The following is a 22,770-nucleotide window of genomic DNA, read 5'->3' as shown; positions in this document are numbered from 1 at the left end:
GGATCTGTGGTTATTTGTCTCCTTGTTCTGGTCTAATAATCTCTTAATACAGAGCTGGTCTTTTCTGTAACAAACGATTTAGTCGCTGAGCGTCTGCGCCCGTGGATCAAAATAAGCCTCAATCAGTGAACAAATCACTCCTGACTGCTGCAGATGACTCTATCAGCGCTGAAGTCATCAAGTGATGGTGACAGGACCCAGCGGAGAGGCCGCAGTTGCCGTCCTGTGATGCAGCGCACAGCAATCACCTCGCACACTGCCAGATATGGAGATGTCTTCCTCCAGGACTCATTAGTGACACTAACGGATGCGGTTATTGTTTCTTTAACAAATAGCTCATGGATTGTTGTTTTATTCGTGGAAAAAAAATTCAGAATAGGAAACTTGCATGAAAATATTACACACTGTTGTGACTAAAGGAAGTTTATGTCTCATTTGCAACCATTTTTATTGTTTCAATGCATCTTAAATGAAAAATAAATCAACTTTGAAAATAGTTTTAGGAATATAGGTCCTATGCTCATATGCATCTCCATGGTAACAGACTACAACCAAACCCTGTGTAGTCTTATCCTGCAGTACTTTTTGCGAACCTACCGAATTTAAGATACTGAGAAGAAGGATTTAATAGAAGAGATGACTGCAGGATCTGACTACACAGGGTTTGTTAATGGTCTGTTACTATGGACATGCATAAGCCTGCATAGGAGCTGTAGACACAAAACACGGTAGACAATATTAAATCAAGACCATTTGCCTCATTTTTCATTTTAGATGCAATAAAAAGTTACAATATTAAACATATGTTTCAAATCTAGACATAAAAGAGACTAAAAAGACAAAAAAAAAAATGTATCTCAATCTGAAAAATGTGCTTCAAACTCCTTGAATAAATCTGTGCTCGCTCTATATTAGGTGATCTGCATTTTTGGCTGGGGATCAGCTTAGATTGCGGCTTATCTTGTCTGATCTCCAGTAGGGAGGAGGCTTCTGCAGCATAAACCCTGCCCCCATCGTGAGACCTATTGTTCCACCTGCACTAGCACTGGAGGGGGGAGGAGGGGAGACAAAACAGCAGCCTCCTGGGACACATATAGAAGACATACATCCTTCAGCCATTACATTAAAACCACCCGTCTAATATTGCGTAGTCGCCCTCATGCCACTAAAACACCTGTGACCCGTCGGGGCATGGACTCCACTAGACGTCTGAAGTTTCCTGTGGTCTCTGGTACAAGACGTTGGCAGCAGATCTGGTCAGTCCTGTAAGGTGTGAGGTGCGGCCTCCAGGGATCCGACTTGTTTTTCCAGCACATCCCACAGATGATCGATTGGATTGAGATCTGCGGAACACCTTGAAGTCTTTATCATGTTCCTCCGACCATTCCCGAACAATGTCTGCAGTGTGGCAGGGGCACTACCCTGCTAAAAGGGGGCACTGCCATTCAGGAATACCGCTGCCATGAAGGGGGTACTTGGTTTGCAGCAATGTTTTGGTCGGTGGTAGGTGTCAGAGTCTCATCCACATGAATGCCAGTACACATGGTTTTCCCATCATTGCCCAGAGTATCACACTGCCCCTTCCTTCTTCCCATAATGCATCCTGCTGTTATCTCTTCCCAAGGTAAGCGACACACACGCACCCGGCCGTCCACATGATGTAACACGTGACTCATCAGACCAGGCGGCTTCTTCCATTGCTCCATGTTCCAGTACTGATGATCAAGCGCCCAATGTAGGAGCCTCCAGCGGTGGCCGGGTCAGCATGGGTGGTCTGACCGGTCTGCAGCAACAAAGCCCCATATACAACAAGCTGCGATGTTCTGCGTGTCCTGACACTTTTCTATCATAGCCGGCCGTAACTTTATCATTGTGGTACAGTAGTTCTTCTGTGGGATCGGACCAGATGGGCTAGCCTTCCTTCCCTCGCAAATCAATGAACCTTGGTCACCCATGATCCTGTCGCCGGTTGTCCTTCCTTGGAACACTTTTGGTAGGTACTAACCACTGTATACCGGGAAGACCCTACAAGACCGGGAAGACCCTACAAGACCAGCCATTTATGGAAATGCTCTGACTCAGTCGTCTAGACATCACAATTTGTCCTGGTCACAGTCGCTCAGATCTTTACACTTCTCCATTTTTGCTGCTTCCATCATCAATTTCGAGAAATGACTGTTCAATCGCTGCTGAATATATCCCCCCCCCCCACATGATCAGGCGCCATTATAACCTGATCACCAATGTCCATAACTTCACCTATCAGTGGTTTTAATGTTACGGCTGATCGATGTAGATGTATATATATATATATATATATATATATATATATATATATATACACATACATACATACATACATACACACACATAAACATTTTATTTATTTGGGGTTGGGGGGGGGGGCATTGTATATTTTGTTCACTTGTTTATATCTATTAAAAAAAACATTTGAAAAACTTTTCATAAACCTCTACAATTTTTTCCCATATTTATATTTTTTCCACGTTTTTGGCTTTGTTACGGTGGATGTGTAACATTTGATGATTTATGGCCGCGCTGTGCAGGAATTTCCATTAATGAGGACGGAGTTTCTGTTCTCGCAGTCATACGGGTTTCAAGGCTGCATAATATTCGAATACAAGTCATTCAATCACGTATGAGACGCTTTGCGAGTCGGTGGGACATCGGTAGAGCTGCACTAGAGATCAGTCGGAGGACAGGCCCAGGGACAAAATGATAATATCCGACTATGAAACCTGAGCGGAGGGGGACTTTGGTGCCAACAAAATACAGATTCCCGACACTGTAACAAATGTTTATATAAGGAGCATATCAGTGGCAACTGCCCAACCCCCACCCTGCCATGGCACTGGACGGTCTGGGGCACTAGACAAGCACCAACAGTGCCACCTATTCTGTTGTATATGGGGGGGGGGGGTAGAGTACCACAACTGGCCAAGGGGGCAAACGAGATGCTTGAGAACCACTATACGACGGGTACAAGGAGGATGTCCAGTTCATTGGTTATAGGAGAATTTTTATCAGGAACTTGTATCCCTTCTATGGTCACCAGGTTAATAGGTTTAGCAGTAAATTTAGACTAAACTTTATTGGCCAATGTAGAAGGGATGCAAAAAAAACAACCCAAAAAGAGCCATTGCTCATCTCACAGATTCCCGTCGTTCCAGCGCCGCAGCTCCGTTCCTCCCCGCCACTGTTTATTAATATAGCTGCAGCGATGATGCGCCCGCATACCCATGTGATCGCTGCAGCCAAATCACTGGCCTCAGCAATCCTGTGCCGTATACGCACGGAGACCAGTGATTGGCTGCAGCGATCATGTGGGTATACGGGCACATCATCGCTGCAGCTATATCAATAAACAGCGGCGGGGAGGAACGGAGCGGCGGCGCTGGAAGAACGAGGATCTGTGAGGTGAGCAATGGGTTTTTGTTTGCATCCGCCCTACCGTGGCCAATTTTTAAAATAACTCAGTTGTGAATTTACATTTCTCAATCTATTTCCAAAAATGTTTGCTCCCTTTTTTCCCAGGACACATTTTTATTATTTAACCCCTTAAGGACCTATTTTGGCATTAAATCCGCACATTTTTTTTAACGTTTTTAATGGCCACATAACTTTTTTAGTCGACGTTGCTGTAGGAGGGCGTATTATTGAATGACACCATTTTGGGGTGCTTAGGACTTACTGATCAACTCTTATTGTATTTTAGGGGGTCAGAAACTGAAACAAAACAATAAACACTTCTGTCATTCATTTTAGTCTTTTTACTTCATTCACTCTGCGGTATAAATAAGTGTTAACTTTATTACACGGGTTGTTACGATTGCTTTGAAATTTAGGTTTATGATTCTTTTTACACTTTTGCACAATAAAACCACTTTTCCTGAAAAACAAAAAGGATTTTATTTTTTCTCTAATTCATTTTTTGGTTTATTTAGTCCAATTTGTGTACTTTACAATGCTTCTGCATTCAGGAACACAGCGCTCGATACGATCCCCGTGTTCAGAGGTTTTTACCTGTGACAGCCCGACCCTGCAGATGGCACGGCAGGATGTCTTCTCATCTTCCCAGCTAGGATATGCGATCACTTTATGATCGGTGGGGGATGGGAATAACCCAGCGTGTAAATTAAACTTCTGGCATAGAGACTGTTCCATTAGCGCTGTAATTTACGTGGGGTGGACAGGAAAGGGTTAAAAAACCGACCGATTCATGCTACATTAACTCACAGTTTGTTTTATCTCGGGGTCTGTAAAATTTTTCATAAATTCATTCAAGCTGGCATCTTCTGTCATACTGGAAATGGCGACGCCAGGCTGCTCCTAAGAGAGAGAGAGTCAAAGTGTTAATCAAATAATAATGTAAAACCACATAATGAATTCTGACTTATATTTTAAGGGATGTATCATAAATTTAAGTTGCATTATTTACGTGTAGAAGAGAAATAATGTGACACTCTGTATTGTCTGTATTACAGTGTGCGCTTTATGGCAGCTGCAAAGAATGGTAATAAGGGGTGTGTCCCAAAACCGAAAATGGGTCTAACCCAAACTGAGAGCTCAGACAAATGAGATTCTTTTTCTTAAAGTAAATCTCCACTATAAACTATCCACCTAAATGAAAAAATTCTGTCTCGCTGCAGCCTCCACTAGGGGGAGCTAGTACTGAACTACTTAAAAACGCCACGAAAACTCCATGCAGGAAGCTTTAGCTGCTGGGAAAGGCTATGACTGTCAGAAAGTTCAGTGCTGAGACAGCTGTTGCATGGTCTGCCTCTATGGAAAATTAACCACTGTATTACGGGGCGGTGGGGGAGGGAATTACTTTTTGAAAAGCAGAATCGGAGAAGCTGGGATTTCACAATCCCCTCTAAATTAATAATTAAACCCCAAGATTGCTGCTCCGCACCCCCCCCCCCCCCCCGCACATCACCAGAATGGCGCATTTATACTCGCCCATGTTTATCTGCAGCATAAAGAATAAAGCATTTTGGGAATGGCTCAGTGCAGATAATGTATCTGGAATGTGCTGACCCGTCCTAACCCTGAAATACAGACGTACAGGATTTAACAGCAACAGTATAAATAATGAGGAAGCGCAGCGAGCGGCTAAGTGATCACAAGAAATCTACGGGAGGGTTTTTGTTTTTTCTTAATATTCATCTCTTAGCTCAGTCATTATACTGTATATTATCCAAGGAAACATAATACAATATATTAATAGTAACTATATACTGTATTTATATTCAGACACAAATATAAGATTCTGCTATGATGGATAGAACAAAAATATTTATTGTAGTCCTGACATTCATGAACCAGGAGGCTCAGGATGAACACAGAGCGCTGCGGAATGGGGAGGACACAGAATTTATATAGCATAATGTAGATTCTGTAAGACACATATTTTTATGAGGACATTTAACATCCAATAGTCCAGAAAAACTACTAGTCCGGCACGCTTCCAATGTGACCGAGCAGCAGAAAGCAGCGACATTTGATCCTGTCTGGTTTTTATATTGAATGTCACTGAGCAACTAGATGACAAATCCTGAAGACATTAGTGACACAGATGATATAATGACGGATCCACAAGTAGTCACAAAGATGGCTGGAAGCTCTGTGGGATTTATAGCCAGGGAATGCAAGTGTGAACAGACGCAGAATAATCCCTGGTCACAAACTCACTCACCTGACGAGAGTAGTGGGAGCTGGCTGGTAAGGGGTATGGGTTAATGGCCATCTGCTCAGCAGCATCTTTATTCCTGGGAAGAAGAGAAGATGAAAACAAAGTGAATAGATAGGGGTTAAGTTTAGGAAAACTCCCACAGCCAACAACAGGGGGCAGTATTATAGTAGTTATATTCTTGTATATAGGAGCAGTATTATAGTAGTTATATTCTTGTATATAGCGGTCAGTATTATAGTAGTTATATTCTTGTATATAGGGGCAGTATTATAGTAGTTATATTCTTGTATATAGGGGCAGTATTATAGTAGTTATATTCTTGTATATAGAGGCAGTATTATAGTAGTTATATTCTTGTATATAGGGAGCAGTATTATAGTAGTTATATTCTTGTATATAGGGGGCAGTATTATAGTAGTTATATTCTTGTATATAGTGGGTAGTATTATAGTAGTTATATTCTTGTATATAGGGGCAGTATTATAGTAGTTATATTCTTGTATATAGGGGGTAGTATTATAGTAGTTATATTCTTGTGTACAGGAACAGTATTATAGTAGTTATATTCTTGTATATAGGGCGAGTATTATAGTAGTTATATTCTTGTATATAGGGGGCAGTATTATAGTAGTTATATTCTTGTATATAGGTGGCAGTATTATAGTAGTTATATTCTTGTGTACAGGAACAGTATTATAGTAGTTATATTCTTGTATATAGGAGCAGTATTATAGTAGTTATATTCTTGTGTATAGGGCGAGTATTATAGTAGTTATATTCTTGTATATAGGGGGCAGTATTATAGTAGTTATATTCTTGTATATAGGGGGCAGTATTATAGTAGTTATATTCTTGTATATAGGGGCAGTATTATAGTAGTTATATTCTTGTATATAGGGGCAGTATTATAGTAGTTATATTCTTGTATTTAGGAGCAGTATTATAGTAGTTATATTCTTGTATATAGGGGCAGTATTATAGTAGTTATATTCGTGTATATAGGGGCAGTATTATAGTAGTTATATTCTTGTATTTAGGAGCAGTATTATAGTAGATATATTCTTGTATATAGGGGCAGTATTATAGTAGTTATATTCTTGTATATAGGGGCAGTATTATAGTAGTTATATTCTTGTATCTAGGAGCAGTATTATAGTAGTTATATTCTTGTATATAGGGGCAGTATTATAGTAGTTATATTCTTGTATATAGGGGGCAGTATTATAGTAGTTATATTCTTGTATATAGAGGCAGCATTATAGTAGTTATATTCTTGTATATAGACGCAGTATTATAGTAGTTATATTCTTGTATATAGACGCAGTATTATAGTAGTTCGATTCTTGTATATAGGGGCAGTATTACAGTAGTTATATTCTTGTATATAGGAGCAGTATTATAGTAGTTATATTCTTGTATATAGAGGGTAGTATTATAGTAGTTATATTCTTGTATATAGGGGCAGTATTATAGTAATTATATTCTTGTATATAGGAGCAGTATTATAGTAGTTATATTCTTGTATATAGGGGGCAGTATTATAGTAGTTATATTCTTGTATATAGGGGCAGTATTATAGTAGTTATATTCTTGTATATAGGTGGCAGTATTATAGTAATTATATTCTTGTATATAGGAGCAGTATTATAGTAGTTATATTCTTGTATATAAGGGCAGTATTATAGTAGTTATATTCTTGTATATAGGGGCAGTATTATAGTAGTTATATTCTTGTATATAGGGGGTCAGTATTATAGGAGTTATATTCTTGTATATAGGAGCAGTATTATAGTAGTTATATTCTTGTATATAGGGGCAGTATTATAGTAGATATATTCTTGTATATAGGTGCAATATTATAGTAGTTATATTCTTGTATATAGGAGCAGTATTATAGTAATTATATTCTTGTACATAGGGGGCAGTATTATAGTAGTTATATTTTTGTATATAGCGGGCAGTATTATAGTAGTTATTTTCTTGTATATAGGAGCAGTATTATAGTAGTTATATTCTTGTATATAGGGGGCAGCATTATAGTAATTATATTCTTGTATATAGGGCAGTATTATAGTAGTTATATTCTTGTATATAGGGGCAGTATTATAGTAGTTATATTCTTGTATATAGGGGCAGTATTATAGTAGTTATATTCTTGTATATAAGGGCAGTATTATAGTAGTTATATTCTTGTATATAGGGGCAGTATTATAGTAGTTATATTCTTGTATATAGGTGGCAGTATTATAGTAATTATATTCTTGTATATAGGAGCAGTATTATAGTAGTTATATTCTTGTATATAGCAGCAGTATTATAGTAGTTATATTCTTGTATATAGGAGGCAGTATTATAGTAGTTATATTCTTGTATATAGCAGCAGTATTATAGTAGTTATATTCTTGTATATAGGAGGCAGTATTATAGTAGTTATATTCTTGTATATAAGGGCAGTATTATAGTAGTTATATTCTTGTATATAGGGGCAGTATTATAGTAGTTATATTCTTGTATATAGGAGGCAGTATTATAGTAGTTATATTCTTGTATATAGGAGCAGTATTATAGTAGTTATATTCTTGTATATAGGAGCAATATTATAGTAGTTATATTCTTGTATATAGGAGCAATATTATAGTAGTTATATTCTTGTATATAGGGGCAGTATTATAGTAGTTATATTCTTGTATATAGGGGCAGTATTACAGTAGTTATATTCTTGTATATAGGAGCAGTATTATAGTAGTTATATTCTTGTATATAGGAGCAGTATTATAGTAGTTATATTCTTGTATATAGGGGCAGTATTATAGTAGTTATATTCTTGTATATAGGGGCAGTATTATAGTAGTTATATTCTTGTATATAGAGGGTAGTATTATAGTAGTTATATTCTTGTATATAGGGGCAGTATTATAGTAGTTATATTCTTGTATATAGGTGGCAGTATTATAGTAATTATATTCTTGTATATAGGAGCAGTATTATAGTAGATATATTCTTGTATATAGGAGCAGTATTATAGTAGTTATATTCTTGTATATAAGGGCAGTATTATAGTAGTTATATTCTTGTATATAGGGGCAGTATTATAGTAGTTATATTCTTGTATATAGGGGGTCAGTATTATAGGAGTTATATTCTTGTATATAGGAGCAGTATTATAGTAGTTATATTCTTGTATATAGGGGCAGTATTATAGTAGATATATTCTTGTATATAGGTGCAATATTATAGTAGTTATATTCTTGTATATAGGAGCAGTATTATAGTAATTATATTCTTGTACATAGGGGGCAGTATTATAGTAGTTATATTCTTGTATATAGCGGGCAGTATTATAGTAGTTATTTTCTTGTATATAGGAGCAGTATTATAGTAGTTATATTCTTGTATATAGGGGGCAGCATTATAGTAATTATATTCTTGTATATAGGGGCAGTATTATAGTAATTATATTCTTGTATATAGGTGCAGTATTATAGTAGTTATATTCTTGTATATAGGAGCAGTATTTTAGTAGTTATATTCTTGTATATAGAGGGTAGAATTATAGTAGTTATATTCTTGTATATAGGGGCAGTATTATAGTAATTATATTCTTGTATATAGGAGCAGTATTATAGTAGTTATATTCTTGTATATAGGGGGCAGTATTATAGTAGTTATATTCTTGTATATAGGGGCAGTATTATAGTAGTTATATTCTTGTATATAGGTGGCAGTATTATAGTAATTATATTCTTGTATATAGGAGCAGTATTATAGTAGTTATATTCTTGTATATAGGAGCAGTATTATAGTAGTTATATTCTTGTATATAAGGGCAGTATTATAGTAGTTATATTCTTGTATATAGGGGCAGTATTATAGTAGTTATATTCTTGTATATAGGAGCAGTATTATAGTAGTTCTATTCTTGTATATAGGAGCAATATTATAGTAGTTATATTCTTGTATATAGGAGCAATATTATAGTAGTTATATTCTTGTATATAGGGGCAGTATTATAGTAGTTATATTCTTGTATATAGGGGCAGTATTACAGTAGTTATATTCTTGTATATAGGAGCAGTATTATAGTAGTTATATTCTTGTATATAGGAGCAGTATTATAGTAGTTATATTCTTTTATATAGGGGCAGTATTATAGTAGTTATATTCTTGTATATAGGGGCAGTATTATAGTAGTTATATTCTTGTATATAGGGGCAGTATTACAGTAGTTATATTCTTGTATATAGGAGCAGTATTATAGTAGTTATATTCTTGTATATAGGAGCAGTATTATAGTAGTTATATTCTTGTATATAGGGGCAGTATTATAGTAGTTATATTCTTGTATATAGGGGCAGTATTATAGTAGTTATATTCTTGTATATAGAGGGTAGTATTATAGTAGTTATATTCTTGTATATAGGGGCAGTATTATAGTAGTTATATTCTTGTATATAGGTGGCAGTATTATAGTAATTATATTCTTGTATATAGGAGCAGTATTATAGTAGATATATTCTTGTATATAGGAGCAGTATTATAGTAGTTATATTCTTGTATATAAGGGCAGTATTATAGTAGTTATATTCTTGTATATAGGGGCAGTATTATAGTAGTTATATTCTTGTATATAGGGGGTCAGTATTATAGGAGTTATATTCTTGTATATAGGAGCAGTATTATAGTAGTTATATTCTTGTATATAGGGGCAGTATTATAGTAGATATATTCTTGTATATAGGTGCAATATTATAGTAGTTATATTCTTGTATATAGGAGCAGTATTATAGTAATTATATTCTTGTACATAGGGGGCAGTATTATAGTAGTTATATTCTTGTATATAGCGGGCAGTATTATAGTAGTTATTTTCTTGTATATAGGAGCAGTATTATAGTAGTTATATTCTTGTATATAGGGGGCAGCATTATAGTAATTATATTCTTGTATATAGGGGCAGTATTATAGTAATTATATTCTTGTATATAGGTGCAGTATTATAGTAGTTATATTCTTGTATATAGGAGCAGTATTTTAGTAGTTATATTCTTGTATATAGAGGGTAGAATTATAGTAGTTATATTCTTGTATATAGGGGCAGTATTATAGTAATTATATTCTTGTATATAGGAGCAGTATTATAGTAGTTATATTCTTGTATATAGGGGGCAGTATTATAGTAGTTATATTCTTGTATATAGGGGCAGTATTATAGTAGTTATATTCTTGTATATAGGTGGCAGTATTATAGTAATTATATTCTTGTATATAGGAGCAGTATTATAGTAGTTATATTCTTGTATATAGGAGCAGTATTATAGTAGTTATATTCTTGTATATAAGGGCAGTATTATAGTAGTTATATTCTTGTATATAGGGGCAGTATTATAGTAGTTATATTCTTGTATATAGGAGCAGTATTATAGTAGTTCTATTCTTGTATATAGGAGCAATATTATAGTAGTTATATTCTTGTATATAGGAGCAATATTATAGTAGTTATATTCTTGTATATAGGGGCAGTATTATAGTAGTTATATTCTTGTATATAGGGGCAGTATTACAGTAGTTATATTCTTGTATATAGGAGCAGTATTATAGTAGTTATATTCTTGTATATAGGAGCAGTATTATAGTAGTTATATTCTTGTATATAGGGGCAGTATTATAGTAGTTATATTCTTGTATATAGGGGCAGTATTATAGTAGCTATATTCTTGTATATAGGGGCAGTATTACAGTAGTTATATTCTTGTATATAGGAGCAGTATTATAGTAGTTATATTCTTGTATATAGGAGCAGTATTATAGTAGTTATATTCTTGTATATAGGGGCAGTATTACAGTAGTTATATTCTTGTATATAGGAGCAGTATTATAGTAGTTATATTCTTGTATATAGGAGCAGTATTATAGTAGTTATATTCTTGTATATAGGGGCAGTATTATAGTAGTTATATTCTTGTATATAGGGGCAGTATTATAGTAGTTATATTCTTGTATATAGGGGCAGTATTACAGTAGTTATATTCTTGTACATAGGGGGCAGTATTATACTAGTTATTTTATTGTCTATAGGTGACAGTATTGTTAATTAATGCAAACGAAGTAGTGATATATCACTTAGTTTGTCAGAATTTGCCTAAATAGTGTTTTCTTATATAATAATGTATATTACACATCCTTTATTTTACACTGTCTAGTGTAAGAATACTGAAGAAAACATCATTAATAAGTTACTTAATCACCTTCTGCAACCTAAAGCAAGCTCTGGTCGGATGCGGGTTACAGGCTAGTGAGTGCAATAATAGATAGAACCATGACAACTAAGACTTAGTCAACATTGCTACATTGTAATTATTATATATATATATATATATATATATATATATATATATATACATATACATACATACACACACACACACACACACACACACACACACACACACACACACACACACACACATATATACATATATAGCAGCTTGTGCTGACTGAATGAACCACCTTTTCTTACTATATATCAGAGTGCTGTGGGATTTCTTATATATATATATATACACATACACACATACATATACACACACAGACACATACATCTAAATAAAACAGAAGCACACACACTAATCTATATATGAAAGACAGAACATGTTTAATGAATGAGTACATTGTATACTGTACATTGTAGTAAAATACTATGTATCAAATTACATAGACAGCCAGAGTCCAAGATTACTCCTGACCTGTAACCGTGGCATCGTCTCTGGATTCCGTCCCTAACGGCACAAATACAGCGCATGGTATCAGATGGAGGGTCGGAGACTGTGCGCGGAACATTCGCCGAGGATAGAAATACAAACACGTTGCCTCATTATATCAAAAAAGAAGAAAATACAGCGGATGTGCTCCCCTGTGCTCCTCAGAGCTGTGTGCAGCAGAGATAAATACAGGCTGTCTATACACTGCGCACGGACCGAATACACCGTCTATAGAGTATCCTCTGTTATTGTCTAGAATTATTGTGAGCGGTTTTGCAGATATTTCCAGTAAGTGCCACAGAAAATACCATCTGAAACCCATTTATACAGTACCTAGACTCAATCAGCAAAAAAAAACAAAAACGTATAGTCCCATAGGCCAGAGGACTTCTAACTGTGGTGTGGGGAAAGTGACTTTCTCTGCAACCACCATTGTGAAAAGTGTATGTTATCCTAGGAAAGACTAAGCTGCAGTTAAAGTGTACCTCCACCCAAAAATAAAACTTGATGATGTTCCTGAATCCTTAGGTGCAGTCATTTAGGTGATCACTTCCATTGTAAGAACAGATGTTAGTACTCCAGGCTTTTCCTGCTTTTAGTTTAGAGACAAGAAGCTACTTCCTGTCAGCCATATCAGTTCTTATGGGGCTAACATCTCTGTCACCGGGCCATGCAAAAAGTCTATGTCTGTTTGTATTCACTCTTGGCTGCTTCTTGTTCTTTAAATATATAAAGCACATATATACTAGCATCGAGAGTAAATTATATATTGGGAGGCTCAGTGAACTTCCTGGTAGCTAACTGTGCTGGGCAATGTTCGCCTATTATTCAACTTGTATATTAGGTTAGTATTATATGGGAATTTGTCATTTTATGGGTGGGAGCCATTGTGAAAATAGATGGGCAGAACCTGCGGCTGTCTGGGCATGCTTGGAAAGGCAGTGTCACCACTGCTGGAGAGACAGATTGTAGACTACCGGTCTAAAGCTTATGCTGCTGGAAATCAAGCACAATAGAGCCTTCGGCCAGTGGTGACCTGTATTCTGCTGGTGGATCCATAGGGCAATGGAGAGAAATATTTCCTGCCCTATTATCTCATTGTTTCTGCTCCATTGCAAAATATAAAATTAAGGAATTGCTATATATGTAGGCCCCTAATATGCGAGAGTAGGTGGACTAAAGATACAAAGTTCCCTGCAAAGTATAAACCACCTTATTTATTAGGTTAAATGGGTATTTAGTACCATTTACAGAAGCCTTAACATTAAAGGACCTCTCTGGGGAAGGACAGGCAATGGAGCAAGAATATCTAAAGTTGCAGGTTGGTGCTGCCATGCTGGATAGAATCTCAAAAATGGGCACCAAGATGTACAGCAGATGCCAAAAGTTACGCGTTTCAGTCAGTCTGATCCCTTCTTCAGGCTTTTGAAGCTACTTTGCCTGGTGACTGAGAACCTTTAAATAGTTGGGGATATGGGCGTCCTCTCAGCAGCCCTAGAGATATCAGTCTTTGGATCCCCTCAAAAGGTATTGATGGAGAAATTTCATAAATTAATTTCATGGGTCTTATGAGAAAATGGAAAATTGTGCTCATAGGACGGGGGGTTTCCCAATACCGTTAAAATCTGTGTTAGATATTAGGTGGACATGACTGTTACCTCCTCTATACGCGTGGCACAATTCTCATTCAATAATTAGATTGGCGCCATATAGCATAATTCCTGTGCACACGGTCCGTGGTGTTGAAGGACTCGGGACGGTTCTGTGCAGGTTACACTGATCACATGTGATCGCTCTGTTTTAGGTCTTTATCGGTAATAAAGTGACAGTTTCCTCGTATTGATGAACACAACTCCCTGTTGCTTCATTAAATTTTGCCTCCAGAAATAAATTTGCAGCCTTTGAAAAAGAAATATTGGGTTCCCAGGACACAGTCATGAATAAGAAATGTCCGATGCGCCGATTCAGCACGGCAATCAAATACTCAGCTGTTCCGGTATTTACGGTTTGTTGTATACACAAATAAAGATAGAGTGCGAGCAAGAGAGAAAGAGCGGGAAGCGCACGAGAGAGAGAGAGCGGCATTAGGGAGTATAAGAGCGTGGGAGAGAATGTAAAAGAAAGTGAGAGCATAAAAGCGCAAGGGAGAGCACAAAAAAAACCATTCGAAAAACCTAAGAGCGCAAGAGAGAGCATGCAAAAGAAAAAGAGCAAGAAAAAAAACATAGGTGCACGTAAGAGAGCGCGCAAAAGAGTGAGAGCATGAATGAGCATAAGAGAGCGAGAGGGAGTGCAAAAAAGAGCGTTAGAGAGTCCGCGAGAAATATACAGAAGAGCCGAACGCTGAATTTGTCAGCACGAGATTAACAGACATAAGATGTACCAAGAAAACATTCCCCACACATTACACCACCTGCGAAACCAAGGTCTGACCCCAACATCTTGATGGTGTATGAGAAATCGTGATTTGTCCGAGCAGTTGATGTTTTCCCAATCTTCAGATTACAGTTTTGGTGGCCTCTGTCAGCTGTAGCCTTGGTTTACTGTTCTAATATTACAGGAGTGGAGTCATGTGTGGTCTTCTGCCACTTAAGTCCATCAACTTCACAGCTCGGCAATGTTCTTCGAAAGACCACTGCTGTCCAACATCAGGACTCAGGCTGGACATGACTTACAGGGTAGTCACCTATAGGTGGCACTAGAGAGACCGTTTTATTACTTTTGGAGGAGAGCCAATTTACATATATGTTCCCAGGGAGCATTGCCATAAAGCTGGATCTCCACAAGGAGAATAAGTTCCTTCCAAGAGGAAGGGCCCTCGTGTAAGACATGGTTATTTGAGTTACTGTCGTCATCTTGAACCAATATGATCATTCTTCAGGTGTTTTCAGCCACAGACCTTCTGCTAACTGGATGTTTTTGCTTGGTGACCATGACGGAACGGGTGGGGTTGGGGGTCTTATTAGAAAAATATGCCATAAACATTTGACAACTGTCTTATTTTATTATATTTTACATAGATTTGTCCATACATATCAGATTTTTGTTCTCAGAGGATCAAATCAAATTCGACAGGATTAACGGACAACGTAATGTCTATGGGGACAACCCAACGGACCCCTGACACCTTCAGTCAAGGAAACTGTCAACCTATCAGGTCCTATTGTTTCCCACTAGACAAGTGAGGTGCCACTCATCTCCATGAACATTTGGAATTATGGAGCAGCAGGGTTGATAGATGTTGGCCGACAGCTATTGCATGTCTAGGACCACGGCGGGCTATAGGACTGTGTGAACTTAAGGGGCATGTGTGACCACCGGATATCTTAGAAATTGCATAGCACTCTTATTAAATTACACTTGGAGCTGTTATTTGGCGGTCTTATTTGGTCACTGTATGGCGGTATTATTTGGTCACTGTATGGCAGTAGTGTTTGGTCACTGTATGGAAGTATTGTTTGGTCACTGTATGGCGGTATTATTTGGTCACTGTACGGTGGTATTATTAGGTCACTGTATGGCGGTATTATTTGGTCACTGTATGGCAGTATTGTTTGGTCACTGTATGGCGGTCTTACTTGGTCACTGTATGGCAGTATTGTTTGGTCACTGTATGGCGGTATTATTTAGTCACTGTATGGCGGTAGTATTTGGTCACTGTATGGCGGTATTATTTAGTCACTGTACGGCGGTAGTATTTGGTCACTGTATGGCGGTATTATTTGGTCACTGTACGGCGGTATTATTAGGTCACTGTGTGGCGGTATTATTTGAGCATTGTATGGTAATATTTACCTTGGCATTGTGTGGCACTATACAGTATATTATTTTTCCAGTGTATGGTGGTGGCTGCACTGTATAGAATTGTTATGTAGGCAACTGTAAGGTCATTTGGCCAACATATGGCGCTGTATGTTATGTATATAATTAGGAACTGTTTAGTATGGTTATTTGTACGCTGTATAGCAGAACACTATATGGGAAGGTGGAGTGCCAGCAGGAGGCGCCACAAAGGACAACATCCAACATAATACAGGCCCTGACTATGACTAACACAAGTTGAGATCAAACAGAAACACCATCAAGAGCCAAAATTAACATTACATAACCTGGAATATGATGATCACAGGGGTTAGAAAGAGTGACAACCAATTTGATCCTCATGATCAATTCTTCCCCTACACAAGGAACGGGAATCCCTTAGATTGGACAGAAGACCCACCCAGGTGAAGAGATGTTTAAATGTGGCATCTGGTCCTAAATCATCATGGTCGTGGATTTCGGGACCGTGAAGTTGATAATCACAGTCGCCCCTTTAATTACATTTCTACATGAACGTAGCTGCATATATATTTGTTATGGCGCAAATACAAAAAACTAGAATGGTGTCTGCAACTTAGGGACAAGCCCCAGAATCCAGTCCCCGTTTTAAGTTCAGCTTAATGCCATATCATAAGTGAGGGCGAGTATAAAGAACATGGTATGTAAATACTGTATATATTAGTGGGGACTGCAGCACGTCGGAGGCAGCGCCGTCACTCTGCACTTCTATTAATTCCAGACGCTCTGCGGTAGATGAAGTCTTGAGGATTTCATTACATCCAAATCATGAGCACGAAGTCAAGTTTAGGAGATGAAAACCCAGCTTTGTGGGGGTTCTGCTAAGCAGATGAGATGATAGAGCAGGAGCGTCTCCTACTGAGGAGTTTACCCTAAAGATTCGGGACTTCCAGATCTTAATACCGACAGCAATCACAAGAGGTGCAACGGCCGCCCCATAAAGAGGGACGTTCCGATAGATAGTTAGTCCTTGAGTCGTCCCTTTCTGGCAGGTCCTAGAGTCCTGAATGGCAAATCGACACAATTATGCAGCAGTGGCTATATAAAAAGGAAGATTTGCCATTAAGGAACCTGGGTGACAACATCATAGAGCCTCATCCAGGGATTGTAACTCCGCTTTCTCTGACTCCAGAATGGCATATCTGCCTAGTTATGCAGCGATACAGACATGGGAATGAATCAGTGTATAACCAAGAAGATTTGATATTCAGGATCCCAGGACAGCTGGATGACAATGCATTTGAACTCTGTAATGGCAGTCACTTTCGTTCTCACCCATCTTTCCTGGAAAGAGATATAACTGAGAAACGACTAAATTCTCACATATGGGTTGTACATTAAGGCCCTGTTCACACAGAGTTTTTGCAGTCAGAAAAAAATCTGCCTCAAAATTCCTTCAGGAATTTTTAGGCAGATTTTGAATGGCCTGCACGTATTTTCCAAGTTTTTTTGCCCATGGCCATTGAAGCTAAAGCAAGGACCGCGGGTAGAGAACGCAGCGAAAAACACTCAGAAACGAGCGCCACTGCTTTTTTCTGACTCTCATTCCATGGGAAGTCGGAGGCGGAAACCGCAGCTAAAAAATACATCCCATTTTTTTCCCTCCGCGAGCAGCCAAAAGCCGCCCGAGGAAAAAAACGCCTCTGCCTCCCAATGCAGGGCGATTTCCGCAGATCTTTTGGCCGATTCTGACGTGGTTTCCGCATAAAAATCAGTGCCAAAAAAATGCTGTGTGAACTGACCCTTAGGGTATGTTCACATGACAGCGTCCGTAACGGCTGAAATTACGGGGATGTTTTCAGGAGGAAACATCCCCGTAATTTCAGCCGTAACGGCATGTGCAGGCGCTTGAACGCCGCGTCCATTACGGACGTAATTGGCGCTGCTTTTCATTGGAGTCAATGAATAACGGCTCCAATTACGCCCAAAGAAGTGACAGGTCACTTCTTTGACGCGGGCGTCTATTTACGCTATCGAGGCGCATTTTTCGCACGTAATTCGGGGCAAAAACGCCCGAATTACGTCCGTAATTAGTGCGTGTGAACATACCCTTACACTCTGTGATCTCCTTGGTAAAATCCAGCAGCAGATTGTGTATTAATAGGAGTCATGTCATAAAATTGCCGAGACAGATCATCTTTAACCAGACATGAAAGGGATGATGGAGAACAGGAGGACGCGCTGTGATTTCATGGCTGAAAAAACGCTCCCGCGATCAAACGCAGGCTGACGGTAAATCATATGGTGACCAAAGACTGTAAAATTAGTATCAGCGGCCGCGCAGACAGAAGAGCGGACTCCAGTGAGACGAATGTCAATTTACAGCTGGTTATGTTGTAAACAAAACTCTTCCACATGAGCGAGCGGACGCTCAGGAAAAACGGGGGACGGTCCGCCGGCCCCGAGAGCCGTTTATCAAATGTCTGTTTATGGAACTTAAAGGGGAAGTACACCTAATAAATAACCATCTACTATATTATAGACACGTCAGAAGACGTGACCGCCACTAATTTCCAGAATTCAACTTTTAACATGTCATAGTGGCACGTCAGAAGTTTTGTTCGGTGGGGGTCTGAGCACTGCGACCCCCACCAGATGAGATAACATGTCAAAAGTTTTTGGAAGTTTAGTTACACAAATGTTTTATTCTCCTTTTAGACAGAAAGAAAACAAATCTACTTTCTGCTGGTTTCCTATTACAGTACAGCAGTGCATTGTGGGAGCTCAGATCATGGCGGAACAGTCTGACCTAAGCTGGTAGTCACACGGCGGTCTGCAAAGTGCAGCAGAATTTATTGTTTTACTTTGGTTGTGAATGGAGAAGAAAACGAGATAAGTAAAAGGAAATTCACTGAACCTTTTCTGTAAATTTTCACTGTGAAATGTTTAAAAGTGGAGTGTTCCTTTAAGACTATTTCCATTTTAGCGAAAGAGGAAAAAAATTATGGAAGCAGGGACGAGGATGCGGCTGAAAGAAGATCTAACATGTTCTGACCCGAGGACAAGGACACGAGAGCCATTAAACCATTCCAGAAAGCGCAGTCCATTCTAATGATTTCCCTGTCACAAAACCTCCGAGACAATTACAAGCAGGACGAGATCAGCTCCTTCATAAACTCTCCTGGAGGCCGAAATTCATAGATCTAATGAGAATACTAATGTCCCGCGTCTCCCAGAAGAAGCGAGGAGGCCCCAAGAAAGAAAGAGACCAAGGAAAGCAAAACACCAGCTGTCCAGTGTCATCCCGGATATTTTTAGAAGCCCCTACAAATGAACCCATATTGCATAAATAGCAACTCCATCATATATTCTGGTTATTGTTCCTGTCAGGCAGCAATGATCCAATAATAAGCTTCTACTTTTTTTGACGCAGAAGCCGCATCGGAAAACGGACCAAAAAACGGCCAAAAATACCTCCCATTGATATCAAATGGGAGGCGGAGGCGTTTTTTTCCCCCTGCGAGCGGAAAAACCGTCTCGCGGGAAAAAGAAGCAACATGCCCCATCTTCGGGCGTTTACGTCTCTGACCTCCCATTGACATCAATGGGAGGCAGAGAGAGTGTCTTTCGCAGCGTTTTTGCCCGCGGCGCTCAATGGCCATGGGCAAAAAGCGACGCGAAAAACGGCCTGCAAAAAACTCAGCGTGGACAGGGCATAACAGGGAATGACATGGCTTCCAGCGTATTCCCCGTCATTCATCCATCAGGATTTATTACGACCTCCCGTGTCTGCTGCTCCAGACGGAATACAAGCTGTTGTAACCAGTGCCTGTATTCTGCGGACATACTCATGGTAGGGACTGAGAATCCCCCACATCTATGGAAGCTTATTATTGGATCATTGCTGCCTGACAGGAACAATAACAAGAATATATGATGGAACTATCCATTATTACAATAAGAATTATAAATTAGGACTAAAATTTAATTCAGGTCAATCTGAATGAGCAGAGCTGAAGTGTAAAGCATTAAGGAGGGCAGAGCTGCAGCAGCCAGAGCCTCCGATGAGGCTGGAGGTGAATTACCGATTATTTTAGTTGACAATAGACAATGGAGCTATGCTGGAGTCAATGATTATAGCGGTGCCCTAATAGAGCAGAGCTGCGGTGTAAATCATGGGGGAAGAACAGGGAAATATTCTATTGAGAAAGGCAGTGGATTACAGACTACCGAAAACAATAAGAGGACATTCGTTTAAACGTATATATTTAACAGGAAAGGATAAGGTTATCCTGTAGGAAGGAGCAGGCTCGGATGGGGTAAGGCCGCTCTCCAGGGCGTCTTGTAGAGTTATCATTTGGCTTTAGTTTAATTATTTTCCCCTCTGAAAACAGAGCGTCTTTACAGGGTTATTACAAAGGGAACTCGGCTAAGATATGCAAATGTTCTGCTGACTAAGGCGCTTACTTAAATGCCAAATTACGTCTTTTGATCTCTCCCGGCGAGACGTTTTAATATGAAATCTCTGCGCACAATACGGATAAACTTCTTACAGGAACAGAGAATTCATTAGAACTTTTATTTATTATCCATCAAGTCATTTTAGTGTTAATGAAATAAAAACTTTACAGCGAGATCGTTTGTGGTATATTGGATCGTCTTACCGTAAAGCGACATTCAGGCGCCCATGAAAACACGTTAAGAGCGCAATTTTATAACATGAAGCTGTATTAATTGAGATGTTTGTCCAACAATGATGAATTCAAGTGTCCTTGTAGATCTACATCTACACATCCAGTCCACACACCAGGGAAACAATGAAGACAACGATGCAGCAGTGATGATGTCATTCTATTAGGGTCAGGGGGTGCGGATCACAGAGGAGGAAGCAGCTGTCAGATTACAGCCGTTCCATTATTACTTTCCTGTGGAAATCTATGCCGGAACAGTGTGATAGTCTGGTGATCCGATGATTGCAGGAAACTCTAAAGCTGGCCATAAACATTAGATGTAGGACAGACGAACCTGCTGATTTCAGTGGCACCGGCCGAGCTTCTAATGTGTATGGTGGCGTCCGGACTCTCAGGATATATGTCGGGGGAAAAAAGGATCGGACATCTTAAATTTCAAAATGCCAGATTATTTTGTTCATTAGTAGAGATCTGCTGCCAGACTCCCTTCATCCCATTGAGAACACATGTGCGCTCGGCTGAGCTGAGTGTGCATTTGAGTCAGGAGGAATAGTGAACGTTCGGCCAACAGCTATATAAAAAGTGTATGGCCAACTTAAGCCAGTGAATGTAGCAGCGGGGGACGGGACGGGGACGGGTATAATAGCAAGCAATTGACTGCTAGATACCAGGGCCTGGAGCGCTAAACCAGTCAAAACCAAATGGTGGAGCACTAAATCACTGGACACGATGACTGGTGCATCAAACTACCAGACTCCATGGACGGGTACATCAATCCCAGTGGCCACCAGGTGATGATGCATCAAACCACTTGACACGGAGGAGGGCCGGCTCCAGGTTTATGTGGGGCCTTGGGCGACACAGACTTAGTGGGCTCCTTTACGGGGGAACAACGGCGGCAGTAAAATGGCAGAAAACTTTGTGCCCCCATATAGACGTTAGGCCTCCATTTTGTGCCCCTATATATTAAGTGCCCTCCGTAGATAATGCCACAGTGCTGACTGTAGATTGTGCCACACAGGCCCCCTCGTAGGTAGGACAACAAAGCCCACTCGTAGGTACTGCCACAAAGCCTGCCCTCCCAGGTAGTGCCACAAAGCCCACCCACTCAGGTAGTGCCACACAGCCCCTCCCTGGTAGTGTAACCCAGCACCCCTCCAAGGTAGTGCCACTCAGCCCCTCTCCCAGGTAGTGCCACTAAGCCCCCCTCCCAGGTAGTGCCACTAAGCCCCCCTCCCAGGTAGTGCCACACAGCGCTATGGACAGTGACGTCCAAGGCTCCTCCTGGAGCGGAATCCCTGGTCAGAGCCTCGGCAAAGCTCTAGCCGGGGATTTTACTCCTGAAGAAGTCATGACGGCTGCGTCAGCACGCGGCAGCCGAGTGGACCCACCCAAGTTAAGCGGGCCACGGCATTTGCCTGGGTTCGCCAGGTGTTGACACCGGCCCTGACACGGAGTACTGGTGCAACAAACTACAGGCCACAATGGACTAATGCATCAACCCCAGTGGCCACCAGGGACTGGAGTACTAACCCACTGGAAACAAAGTACTGGAGTACTAAACCACTCAAAACCAGTGGGGGAGATTCAAACCACTGGACACCAGAAATGCACTTGATTTGGACATTTTATTGCAAAAAGTAAATACAAATTTTCTCCTGACATAATAAGGAACCTTCAAGGGGTTTCCAGGATTTATCTTATTTTTTTGCCCTCTTGTTCTTACGGGCTTTTCATTATAAGCTTTGCACAGAGAGACTTTCCCTGCTTCAACCAGGTCACATAAAAAAATTAAAACATTTAAAATACAACACCACACATTATT

At 39.4% G+C, this 22,770-nt stretch overlaps 1 protein-coding gene across 5 annotated transcripts in view; it reads right to left on the bottom strand.

Moving 5' to 3' along the window:
• PATJ (PATJ crumbs cell polarity complex component) overlaps positions 1-22,770 on the bottom strand; it is a 195,674-nt gene that overhangs the window by 35,810 nt on the left and 137,094 nt on the right. For all 5 annotated transcript variants that reach the window (XM_075832709.1, XM_075832708.1, XM_075832710.1 and 2 more), the window contains 2 exons: positions 5,720-5,792; positions 4,258-4,350 (listed from right to left, as the gene is read on the bottom strand). In XM_075832709.1, coding sequence (XP_075688824.1) covers positions 4,258-4,350; positions 5,720-5,792 — 166 coding nt within the window. The remainder of the gene's footprint in view (positions 1-4,257; positions 4,351-5,719; positions 5,793-22,770) is intronic.

The sequence above is a fragment of the Rhinoderma darwinii genome, chromosome 7 (assembly GCF_050947455.1).
Source record: "Rhinoderma darwinii isolate aRhiDar2 chromosome 7, aRhiDar2.hap1, whole genome shotgun sequence".
Lineage (NCBI taxonomy): Eukaryota > Metazoa > Chordata > Amphibia > Anura > Rhinodermatidae > Rhinoderma > Rhinoderma darwinii.
The sequence above is the reverse complement of the archived record's forward strand: the minus strand, read 5'-3'. Positions and strand labels throughout refer to the sequence as shown.